We start from the raw sequence: 12,012 nt of genomic DNA on the forward strand, positions 1-12,012 counted from the left end.
GCGGCGCTCTCTTACGCTTCTCGCCCGGGCGCACTGCTCGCCGTGCTGGACGCTACGGCCGCGGATGGCGTTTCGCCCGACTTGGCGTGCACGATGCTCGTCGGGTTGTACTTCTCCAGTGATTGTTTGACTCTGCCAATGAGGTTGTGCATTGGATGGTGGCGAATGGTGTTGCCCCGGACAGCCAGACATGGTCACCTACTTGATGATGATATCTGGGCTGCGCAGTGCTGGGCAGGTGGCTGAAGCTCTTGGCGAGTAGTGATGCTCGGAGCCTTGGCTGGGAGTAGTGGCCGGTAGTACCAAGTGATTGAAATTCTGCAATATGGGGTCTCCACAAATACTAACAAGAGTTGTGTTGTTATCTGGTACAGTCGCATTGAGGACAGAGAATATCAGGGCAGTGTTTAAGATGGTAGTGAAACTATGGAAGTAAAGGTTTGTTGTTTCCTGTTGAACTCGCTTGATCATGTGCTCTTTCCTTTTTATCCTTAATTAGCAGCTTGATGGTATTTCCTTAATACGTTCATGTATACTATCCCATTTTCAGTTTAACACAAACCTGTACTGATTCTGTTGGTTCTAAAACACATGTTTATTTTTTAATTAAAAAAAGGCCATATCTCTTATAGCGAATTCCATCCAAGTTACGGGATTAGCAGCGATAGGGAGGTGTACATACCAAGAAACCAACAGCCTGGCATATGTGCTTGAGTCATCCCACGCAGATCCTGTATACTGTTAGTGTCTCAGTTAGGTAGAACTGCAGGAGAAAAACAGAAAGATACTGGCAGTACAATATGACCTGTTTCTTTCTGATATAGGTCAAATGTAGAGGTCATACAAGACAGCAGTGAAATGGTGATGATTTAATTTGAAAACCAAATTTTATAGAAAAAATACAGTGTTTTATGCTTGATTTTCACTTAAGTTCACTCATCTCGGTTAGAATTTGTTTGGTTTTCCATGTAACTGTCAATACAGATTTACATAATGTAGAGGTGGCGATGTGCCGACAGTGCGGTTCACATATTTATACAGATTCAAGATTTCTTTGTGATAGCTTTGATTTCAGGGTAGTGCTTCTCATTATAGCAATGTGCAGCCATATAGTACGTGAGACTTGTCATTAAAACTTGTATGCATGTGTTATGGCCAAGTCTATTGATAAACAAAGGAAGCTTTGTGCTCAGAAACTTCCCACAGGATAAAAAATTGTCTGCTCAGGAATACATAAACTTTCTACAGGAATACGAAGCTTATTATGCATAAATTTTCTAGAACACAAATCTTTGTGCTCAGAAACTTCTAGTCAAAAAGTTTATGCAAGAAATAAACATTACTATGCATAAACTTTCTATAACAATACAAAAAACTTTCTGCTTAAAAACCTTTTTGAAACCGCACTGCCTAGAAACTTCCTACAGGGATAAAAAAAAATTCCAGCGATGGTAGCTAATAAAATAGAAATAAGAATATGATCGAGTAGAAAAGAGAGAGAAAATTGATAATCACTGAATTGTTTGCCAATGTAAACACCACAAACCTAAAGTCTCCTTCAGAAAGCTACAGTCCTATCATTACACTTTCTTGAAGATTTAGCCCCACTGTTGGGCCTATTACGGTAGTTGTTCAATAAATCTCTAAGAATATTATGCTGCTCTCAGATGAGAAAGCTACACATGGACAGATAACTCAAGATGGATTAAAAGAATATCGAAGGATGTTTTGTACAAGTCAAAGCACATCAATGCCACTAAGAGCAACTGCCTGAAAGACAAAGCACATCAATGCCACTAAGATGGATCTGTGAATGCAAGTGGCAAGTGGACAAGCAGCATTTAGTACACCCTACACATGTTTCTCCGTTTAGCTAATACTATGAAGCAATATTAAGGTAATATGTTGCGAAAGTAGTAGTTAGGAAAGTAGGAGACCATAGAGAGTATAACAAGTTATTACTGATTCTATATGAGTGTGCTTAATTGCTTAGCATATCTACCTTTGTGATACTATCCTCATTTGTAAATAAAACAATCTCGTTGAAGTGAAGTTATTGCAATAATAAGCATAATAATGTCCAAAGGCACTAACAAGCCCTTATGTTGAATTAGGTGCAATTAATAATACAGGTCTGCAGTGCTGAATTTCTGCATACCTTAACTCTCTAGCACAGGGAGTATGACCAAGAGAGGAACCGCTGTGCAATATCCTGAGGTTTCAACAGAAGACATTCTGGATTAATGCATCATACATTTATTTGAAAGAAACATTTCTTTAGAAATATCAGTTTAGAGAAGAAAAAGGAAGACTGGTACAGTTTATCACCTGCAGGAGGATTCCCAGTGTAACTGATCTAAACCAAATCTCTTTGGGAGTTCACCTTTCTCAGCAAAAAAGGCTGCAGATGGCTTCCAAAAGCCCTTACTTTAAGAACAGTCCTGGTGATTGGGCTCACACAGGAAGATAAGTTGACATATGGAAAGACCTTCAGCAAAAGATTGTTGTAAATTACATTAGCCAGTACTTTTCAGTAATTGCAGTATTCGTATGAACTTTGCAAAGTTACAGGTACCACTTGTTAAGTCAGGGCATACCTTTCCTGGATGAGAAGAGTGAATCAGAGCTCCGATATCATTTTCTTCTATCCCATAAAGACGATCCAGATAGACATTTTCATCCTCAAGTCTACTATTTTACATATCTAATTCAGAGAACACATAAAAAAATAGCAAACACATAAAAATGTAAATGGCAAGCGGTAACTGATGAAAAACCTCATTAGGAAGGTCCATTACAAACTGCCCATATTTTGTGGTCAACACCCTTGCAGTACTCTAATAATAAGGATGTCATCCCAGACCACCTTTGACGCAGACAAATCTCAAATAATGTCCTCATAACATGATCCAAGCTTCGACTAATGCTTTGAGCATTAGAGTGCAAAGAGGAGTTATCAAGTAGAGCACGTGATATGTAAACCTGCAAAGTTAATACAAGTGCTCAGTTAAAGAAAGTTGTTAAGACTCAAGAATTATTGATAAACAGCATTTCTCCAATAGATACCTGTATGAGAATTGAAATTTTCCTATGTTTGTCAGTGGGTCCCCCCTCCCAAACTTCCCCTTAATATCTTGTGGGCATGCATTCTAATTCATCCTGCTCTTCTTCTCTTAATACACTATTTTCGAATCCAGAGGAATGGGACCCCCAGTATCCAGAAAGGTTAGTGCAAATTTACAAGCATCAAATAAATAAAAAGAGAAAAATATATATTATCACCTTACTCTCATTCATGTGATGCCAAAGCATCTCATTGTAAGTCTCCACACTGGAGTACTGAAGGTAAAAGTGGTTTGCAATTCGACCAAGTTCTGTGCAATAAAAGTTGCCGCTCTTTTCACATAACCGCACCATCATAGCTTTATCTAGCGCACATGCAGCATGAATAATAAACGCTCTTTGCTTGGCAACCAAGGAACAATCACCAATAACCTTGGCAAATATGAAACTGGGAGTTGCAAAAAGATTCAATTTAGATTCAAAAACCAGAGCATGAGTATCAATAGTGCAATGAAGTACCATAACAAAGACAATTATCTTGCTTGTCGCATGATAGAAATGATCATCAGTAATACACAGAATATGTCACACTACCGCAACTGCTAATGCATAAAAAGTTAGCATACAACACAGTAGTCAACTCACACTACAAAATACGTACTTCCAGAATAAGCTTATGCAAGTCGTCGAAGATGTGATGAACAAGGGAAGAAAAGGATACCTCTTCCCAAGCTATCCCATACACCAGAGGATTAGTCTTCATCCTTATAAATATGTATAGCGAAACAGCACAGCCACACAGGCCTCCGTGACATTTGTTACAGTGCCCAAGGCACCTCAGAATTCAAATCATCTTTCAAACAGCCAAGGAACTGCAGGATAAACATTGCCACGAAGATTAAAATTAAACCAGACCAGAAGAATGTACAACATCAGCCAACTAACCACCAGCCAAAACCAAGACACAAAGGAAGGGAAAAATACAAGATGCATCTCCAAATTTATATACAGGCCTTACAAGTACATGCATTATCCTACCCAAGTGCCCATCTGAAGTGCTTATGTATTTGTGCCAAAGAGATTATGATGAATCTGGTCAGTTTGAATATTTGGTTGGTTTCCATATTAAAAGTCACAGTAATCTTAAAGCACAATTGTCAGTGATGTTAGTGCATGTAGCCACATGTACATGTGGAGAAGGCATTCCACATAACTCTGCAACTTTTTCAAGGCTTCACAAACAATATTAAGAAGAAACCGCCATGGTATACAAAATTAGGCCTAGGTGAAAATTAGTCAACAACCTAGGGGCTACACTTGAGCAAATCCAATGTGGGACTGAATCCAGCAAAACTACATGCATTTGTCACTTCAGATCCCTAGTAATTCGGGTGTGCTACAGAACTACTTTCTTGTAGTTCTACAATACCTCTTGTAGCACCAGTGAGAACCATGAAAAATGTTTTCAACTAAATAGACATGGTGTATGACAGACAAACAACAGTGCAATAAATATCCAGAGTAAAATAATTTCAACTCATTGTATGCAAATGTAGATATAGTTGACAAAGAAAATAAATAAAGTGCTTAACGAACATAGCAATGCAGTGCCTTTTCATGGTATCACCAGTTAGCCACAATAAACAGCACCAGTAAGGCTTAAGATAGTCCTCTCGCACTGGACTTCCTAATTGGAACATGGATAGTCTTCTTGTTGTACTAACTTAGCGTTCACTATATTTCTAGTTGTCTCCCTAGACAGTTCTAAATGCTGACCACACCGGCATAGCCTTTGGACATATGGCCAACTAGTAGGGTTTAGTGATCTTATCACGTGATTTGCACCAGTAAAATGAGTCCTCGAATTAGTCTGGTTTATATACCCTACTTCCTAGACAGGTTGCAGAATATAGAACTAGGTGACATATACTAGCATCTAGCTGAATATCAATAGAAGTTATAACAATTGCAGGTTATCTCAGAATCTTTCTTTTGGCTATCTTATCTCTGTAACATGTATGAAGAACAACATGCAAAATAAAATGGTCTTCTAATCTTACCGAAAGGGGATACTAACTGTTTCAAAAGCAGCATCAGCAAGAAGAGCCAACAATTCACCAGCAATCTGCAAAGTGGTATTATTAGATAATTATAGCAACAAGAAGAAAAACTAAAAACAGTTCACTCCAGGGTATTGCAGTCACCTGATTTATTAGATAGGAGCAGTCTGCACAAAGCCTTTGTAAGTTCATATCCTGAAAACAGAGCGACCACTTCTAGTTATCAGAATGCAATGATCTTTTATCCACGACCTGGCTTCTTACTCCAATTTTGTCTCTTAAGGCCTTAACCCTGTTTTTCTGTCTTCTCTATCTTCCTCTCAACTAACAGTGCCACTATGCATCATCCTCATTTCCATTGATCCTCAATTTCAACATGGATATTGCAGGGAGGATAGTAAGCAGGGAAATCGTAAAACAGGACGATAATAGGTTCAAATCCTAAAGTACAAACAGCATTCAGCAAAAATCTGAACAGAGACCAAAAACAAACGAGAAATAAATGCATCGTGTCATATTAACTCGATTTCTGTTCAAATCATATCCATTCCTTACATGATTGTTAAGGCAATTACAATTGAACATTACGGGATCCTTTCCGATATACCATTCCACAATTCATATAGCATTTCGAAATTCGAATCTCCTCTATGTTTACTCCTAATATATGCAGGATTCTATCTGTATTTCATATAGTACCTATATACTCCTCCTAAGGTGAGAATGTGCTCCGCCTATGCAACCATTAGATGAAACTCAGGCCTATCATCAAACAAAACTACTGCACATGAGTCGAAGGTGAAACCACACTGCTACCGGACAAAACATTCACCCTAAAAACGCTCAAAGGTGAACAGGTGCTTCGACGAGACCACTGAGGCGACGCCTGATGTCGAGCAGACGCTGCTGGAGCCTCGCCGCCGCCATGGAGTGGTTGCGGGCGCAGCTGGCGACGAAGCGAATCTTGCGGACGACGACGTAGGCGCGGTTGCGGAAGTTCCCCCCGATCACACCCGCCATCGTACGAAGAGCCGCCGCCTGCCTCCGGAAGTGAGTGAGCTGCGTGGCGTCGTAGGCGTCGTCGAGGAGGCGGGGGAGGGTGATGTCGAGGATGTTGTGGACCAGGTCGCTGACGCGGATGACTCGAAGCACGGCGTGGCGGTTGACCACGACCCACCCCTGCGCGCCACCATCGCCCGCAGCGTGTGGTCGAGACGGCGGGCACGGCAGGCGGCGTCGACGATGACGACATGGACCAGAGTTCCGACGGGCCACCCGCCGACCTGCAGGAGGGCGCGGGCCTGCGCCTCCGACGTGACGTAGGGCATCGTGTTTCACTGGCTAAACCTAACGAAGAGGAGGTACGGCAGATGTCGCCGTCGGAGCTCACATTTATATTTGCCGGCGAGGCGCCGCTGGATCCCGGCGAGGAAAAGGGAAAACACATTTGCGCTCCTATCCGTTCGATCAGAAGCGATCCGACGGCATATACTGCCGATCCGCGTGGCGATCCGTGGCGCTTCCGCGCTGACCATTCGCAAAACGACACGTGTCGATGCCGCCCGCGTGATGAACGGGAGAGAACTCCTACGGTTCTACCCGTTCGATCGGAATCCATCGGACGGCTAATATTGCCGATCCGTGGCCCTCCCGTATTTGCCACTCACAAAACGACACGCGTCGCTGCGTGTGCCAGCCACGCGCGAGCTGGACTAGAGAAGCGGGCCGCGTGGACCGAAAAGAAAGGAGGGAGGAAGCGGCCGTAGTGGTGGACTGCGTCATCGGTAGGCACGGGAATGGACTGACTTTCGATTCGGAAAGAAAAGCGATTAGTTTATCTAAGGTCCCTTAACTTGACAACGAGTTCGATTTTCGTCCCTGAACGACAATACCAGATACAACTGATCCCTCAAGTCTCAAAACTGTGCAGATAAGGTCCCACAACGATTTGGATGACGGTTTTGGCTGACGTGATGTTTACGCGGTTGGTTTGACTTGGTCATCACGTAATCCTACGTGGCGATGATGTGACACTAAAAACAAAATATAAAAACAAAAAAATAAAACAAAATGGGGGGCCCACATGTCAGTGGGTCCCACCCTCCTCTCTGTCTCTAGCTTGGGCACGTCATCACCGGCTCCACGAGTCCACGGATGAGCGCGTGCGGAGAGTTGGGGACAGAGAAAGGGCGGCGGTCGGTGAGTTGAAGCCAACCGGCGGCCAGGAGGCCAGTAAGCGAGTAGAAGAGGGAGGTGGCTAGCGAGGGGGGGGGGAGGCCAGGAGAATCGTCAGAGTCATCCCTACCATCGCCGTCGTCGTCTTCGTCCGAGCCACTCCTGCCGGAGTACCACGAGCCCAGCCTCCCCCGTAGTTGTGACAACGACGACCGCCTTTGGCCTGACGACGACCCCCGTGCCCCGCCGCCCTTCCCCGATGCCTGCTCACCGGGATCGATGGCTGGAGGCGGCCAGGAGGGTCGTCGGAGTCATCCCCGCCGCCGTCTTCGTCTGAGCCGCTCTAGCCGGAGTACAATGAGCCCAGCCTCCCCAGCAGCTACGATGACCGCCTTTGGCCCGACAACAACCATCGTGCCTCACCCTTCCTCAACACCTGCTCGCCGGGATCAATTAAGAATTGCATGAAGTAAAGGCCTCGCATGAGGTCCAATCTCATTGTTTCAAATTAATTCCTTTAAGATTTCCAAGACATCTTCAACCTTTCTCTCTCCATTATCTCTCAACTAAATCAATATGTAATTTTAAAATTCATATGTTTTTCCCCGATACACCCAAACACATGTTTTTTTTTAGGGAACCTTTTTTTTTAGGAACACCTAAACACATGTTATGAAAATTCCTGCAGTTCTTTTTCATGTACAGTTTTACATTGTATGATATTACATTTTAATCATGCGTTTTTTTCCATTTCAGTTGTGGAGTTAGAAAATATTTTAGCCAAACAAGCTTTATTAAAAAATAGAGTAAATTACACTTTGGTCCACCTTTTATTACCCAAGTTTCAATTTAGACCACTCTTAAGCATATCTTTTCAATTTAGACTAGGTAAATTTATTATTTTTTTAGGGAATAGATAAATTTACCATTGTTACGATTTGGACTACCATGAACAACTTTTTCTTGTCATGTCTAATTTCCCTTTTAGCAAACATATGAACCATACATAGAGGAGTTCGGCCGTATACTCTACTGATGTGTTTAAGGTCGTTGATTTTGCTGAAAAAAAATCATTCATGGTGGTCTAAATTGTAACAATGGTAAATTTATCCAGTCCAAAGTGAAAATATATGGTTAAGGATGGTCCAAAGTGAAACTTAGGTAATAAAATATGGCACAAAACGTAATTCACTTTAAAAAATATTAAAATTTAATGGAGTTGTCGTCGGCGAGCCCTAGCCGGGCGATGGCTCCGTCGCTGGAGAATCCTATTGTTCCTTTAAAGGAGCCCGTGTAAAGAATGTAGTACGGGGTGCGTTTAGTACATCTTCCATGTATGTAATAATAACAGAAGGAAAAAAAAACACCTAATCCGCATCGGACGGTCCAGCGATGCGATGGCAAACAAATCAACGGGTTAGGTGAGGTAGCCCCCCCGAGACAACAAAAACACGGTTTGCACTGCACGCCACGCCGCACGCACGCGTTGGGCGTGGCTGCCAACCGCACCAAGACGAACGAGAGAATTTTTTAGAAAGAAAAGAAAAAGAAAAAAAGAAGAAGAACAAGTCGAATCGAAGAAGAAGAGAAAAAAGGCGTCACCGAAAGCGCAAGCTGCGAGGCTGTTCTCCGCTGTGACGTCTCGTCTCTTCCTCCTCCTCAGGAAGTCCAGCGAGTCCACCTCCCTCTCCTGCTCCACCACCACCACCTCCTCCTTCCAAAGATTCCTTCTCTTCTTCTTCGTTTCAGGCGCTGCGCGTCTGCGGGATTTGGGGAGGGGAGTGGCGGCGGAGATGCACCCGAAGCTGTCGCGGTTCGCGCACAGGGTGCTCTGCTGCGGGAGGAAAGGCTCCGGGGAGGATTTGTAAGGATTTCTTCTTCTTTCTTTTTGTTTTTTACTCTTGACTGCTTGTTATTGTGTTCTTGGGGCTTGTTGGGTTCGTGGTTGTGGGAGCGCGGGGGGTTTGGCGTGATTCGTGGTGGAGGATTTGGGAATTCTCCCCGATTTTGTGCGCTGGTCTATCGATTCTTATCCTGGGTGGGTTTGGTTTAGTTTGGTTAGATGAGACGGGATGAAACCTAGAGGCTAGAGATGATGTGCAGTCTGGTTGCTCCAGTGATTGGGTACTGGAAGTTGTCTGTTTGGTACTGAATTTGATAGGAAAAACGATAAATCTTGGTTTAGTTTTGGAACAATTCTGTAAAGGTAGTGGTTTTATAGCAGTGTAACTAGTGGAATTTTTGGGGAAACAGAGACAATCTACTGTTTTAGACTGTCGAAATGTGTGATGTTCAGTATGGAATTCCTTTTGTAGCTCTCATATATGCTGTTTTCAATCCTTTTGTGTGAATAATCGATTTTACAAAGTGAATGAAAATGAAATATGCTCCGATAATACTGTAGGATTAAATGCTATGGTAATTTGGCATGGTAGTTTTCTTTTTGATGCATCATCAGGATGTGTCAGGTCAATTCGAGTGGGTACCATATCAGTTGAAGGGAAAGAAATAGTTTGAATTGTTACTTTACCTAACCGTGGTGCTAAAACGTGGTAGACTGGTATCTCATATTCTGTTTCATGGCTTCGATTTAACAGGAGTGATGAGGGGAGCGGATCGTTGAGGTGGGTGTTTTCATTGCGGGAGCTTCGGTCAGCTACAAATAGCTTCAACTATGATAACAAGATTGGAGAAGGACCATTCGGAAGTGTCTATTGGGGACAAGTTTGGGATGGTTCTCAGGTTTCTATTCTTGACATCTCAGTCGATTTGATCTACATGTCATGTCAAGAAATAGAATTTCAACTGTCTCCTTTAGATATCTTGCTTTGTAGTTGGCCCAGCCAGGAATCATCATTAATTTGCAGCGTTGGAAAATCTTATTGATAGCTGTCTCACTAAGTAACCAAACAACTATCAGCTAGAATTTTTTATTCGGTTGCAGAGCATTGATCTTTGATTGCATTATCATTAAGTAGGTAGGATATGTTGTCATAGGCAGGTCAACTTAGACAAAATTTGGAAGATGGACTGGCTACAGGTTTGCAGATCTGTATCTTGTACAATAAAAGAAGGCTCAACATATTCCCTGTCATGGCTGCAACTAAGTTGTATGTCTTTTAAAAGGACTGTTAACTGTAACCTACCACAATTTTGTAGCAGTTTGCCCGTCTGAAGATTCTTCTTCTATAACAAGGTTTCTTGATTATTTCAATTGCTAATGTTTTTTTATACAGATTGCTGTTAAGAAGTTGAAGTGCGCAAAGAATGGGACAGAAACAGAATTTGCTTCAGATGTTGAAATTCTGGGAAGAGTGAGGCACAAAAACCTCTTGAGTTTCCGTGGATATTGTGCTGATGGACCTGAACGCGTTCTGGTGTATGACTTCATGCCAAATTCAAGTCTTTATGCACATCTGCACGGAACACATTCTACAGAGTGCCTTCTTGACTGGCGGAGGAGAACATTTATTGCAATTGGTGCTGCTCGAGCTCTAGCGTTAGTAAAAGAAACCTCATCTTTGTTCATTACTGCACAGCATACATAATCTCTGCTTCTCAGTTTCTCTCCTTCTGGTAAGCTGTCACAGAAGAAACTCACTCATATGAGCTTCTCCACAGGTATCTTCACCACCACGCAACACCCCAGATAATCCATGGGAGCGTCAAGGCTACTAATGTGCTACTCGATTCAAATTTCCAGGCACATCTTGGTGACTTTGGTCTGATAAGGTTCATCCCAGATGGGGTGGATCATGATAAGATAATCAGTGAAAACCAACGTGGCTATCTTGCTCCTGAGTACATTATGTTTGGCAAACCTACAATAGGTTGTGATGTCTACAGCTTTGGCATAATACTGTTGGAGCTATCTAGTGGGAGAAGACCAGTGGAAAGGTCGGGCTCTGCCAAAATGTGTGGGGTTCGAAACTGGGTGCTCCCTTTGGCAAAAGATGGCCGATACGATGAAATTGTGGACTCCAAACTCAATGATAAGTATTCTGAATCTGAACTAAAAAGAGTAGTGTTGGTTGGTCTGGCTTGCACACACAGAGAACCTGAAAAGAGACCGACAATGCTCGAAGTTGTATCGATGCTGAAAGGTGAATCTAAAGAGATGCTTTCCAGGCTTGAAAATGATGAATTGTTCAGGCCAGACTCGACGGTGAGTTCCCATGGAATGTCAACACCAGAGGGGAGCTCGGACTGTGTGCCCAAGAATGATCAAGAATTGGCAGCGGCATGATGGATTAGTACCCTAGGAAATGTAGAGTCGCATTTTTTTTGTGGGATTGGTGCTTGGTCTGCTTGGTTTGGCATGATTCAAATGTACAGGCATTGTCATTTGTGAAGGTTTCTCCTCTTTTTGGAGAGAGGAAATTAGATGAATGATGAGTTAGCAGTTATACATGGTGCTTTTTTTGGCAAAGAATTATTATACATGGTGCTTTTTGTGTGCACTGGATAGAAGATCCATATACTTGGCCTGATGTTTGGGTATGATTGGTCATGTTGTCATATAAATTATTCTTTAATGCTGATATCTGGATGATTGAATTGTGTTTGTATCTTATGATTGAAACTTCTGCACAACACAGGAGTAAATACTGCAATTCCTTTCCTTTTATTACCAGTTTTATTTTGCAATGCGTGTTGTGGACGATTCAAAACTATGGCCACAAATACACAAGGCATTTAGAATTTTAATTTTGTC

The 12,012-nt window shown here is 42.6% G+C and overlaps 1 protein-coding gene, 1 long non-coding RNA gene and 1 pseudogene across 2 annotated transcripts; 1 reads left to right on the forward strand and 2 right to left on the reverse strand.

Moving 5' to 3' along the window:
* Positions 1–443: 443 nt before the first annotated feature.
* Positions 444–3,755, reverse strand: LOC127775346 (uncharacterized). Its single transcript, XR_008017959.1, has 3 exons — positions 3,067–3,755; positions 2,329–2,982; positions 444–2,212 (listed from the first exon to the last, which is right to left on the reverse strand). It is a non-coding gene; the product is annotated as an uncharacterized LOC127775346 (long non-coding RNA).
* A 1,857-nt stretch (positions 3,756–5,612) lies between these two features.
* LOC127775345 (uncharacterized) lies at positions 5,613–6,513 on the reverse strand (annotated as a pseudogene).
* Positions 6,514–8,829: 2,316 nt separating this feature from the next.
* LOC127776541 (PTI1-like tyrosine-protein kinase At3g15890) lies at positions 8,830–11,855 on the forward strand. Its single transcript, XM_052302953.1, has 4 exons — positions 8,830–9,162; positions 9,896–10,040; positions 10,535–10,797; positions 10,920–11,855. The coding sequence occupies exons 1-4, from the start codon at positions 9,092–9,094 to the stop codon at positions 11,542–11,544; spliced, it is 1,104 nt and encodes a 367-aa protein (XP_052158913.1). The 5' UTR covers positions 8,830–9,091; the 3' UTR covers positions 11,545–11,855.
* Positions 11,856–12,012: the final 157 nt, after the last annotated feature.

This window comes from Oryza glaberrima, chromosome 6 (assembly GCF_000147395.1).
Source record: "Oryza glaberrima chromosome 6, OglaRS2, whole genome shotgun sequence".
NCBI lineage: Eukaryota > Viridiplantae > Streptophyta > Magnoliopsida > Poales > Poaceae > Oryza > Oryza glaberrima.

What these genes read in the sequence shown, in the direction of transcription:
- LOC127776541 (XM_052302953.1), top strand. Translation starts at nt 9,092, where the DNA reads ATGCACCCGAAGCTGTCGCGGTTCGCGCACAGGGTGCTCTGCTGCGGG. An exon ending in AAAGGCTCCGGGGAGGATTT is followed by an intron (nt 9,163 to 9,895) that starts GTAAGGATTTCT and finishes TCGATTTAACAG; the next exon opens with GAGTGATGAGGGGAGCGGAT. An exon ending in GGTGCTGCTCGAGCTCTAGC is followed by an intron (nt 10,798 to 10,919) that starts GTTAGTAAAAGA and finishes GCTTCTCCACAG; the next exon opens with GTATCTTCACCACCACGCAA.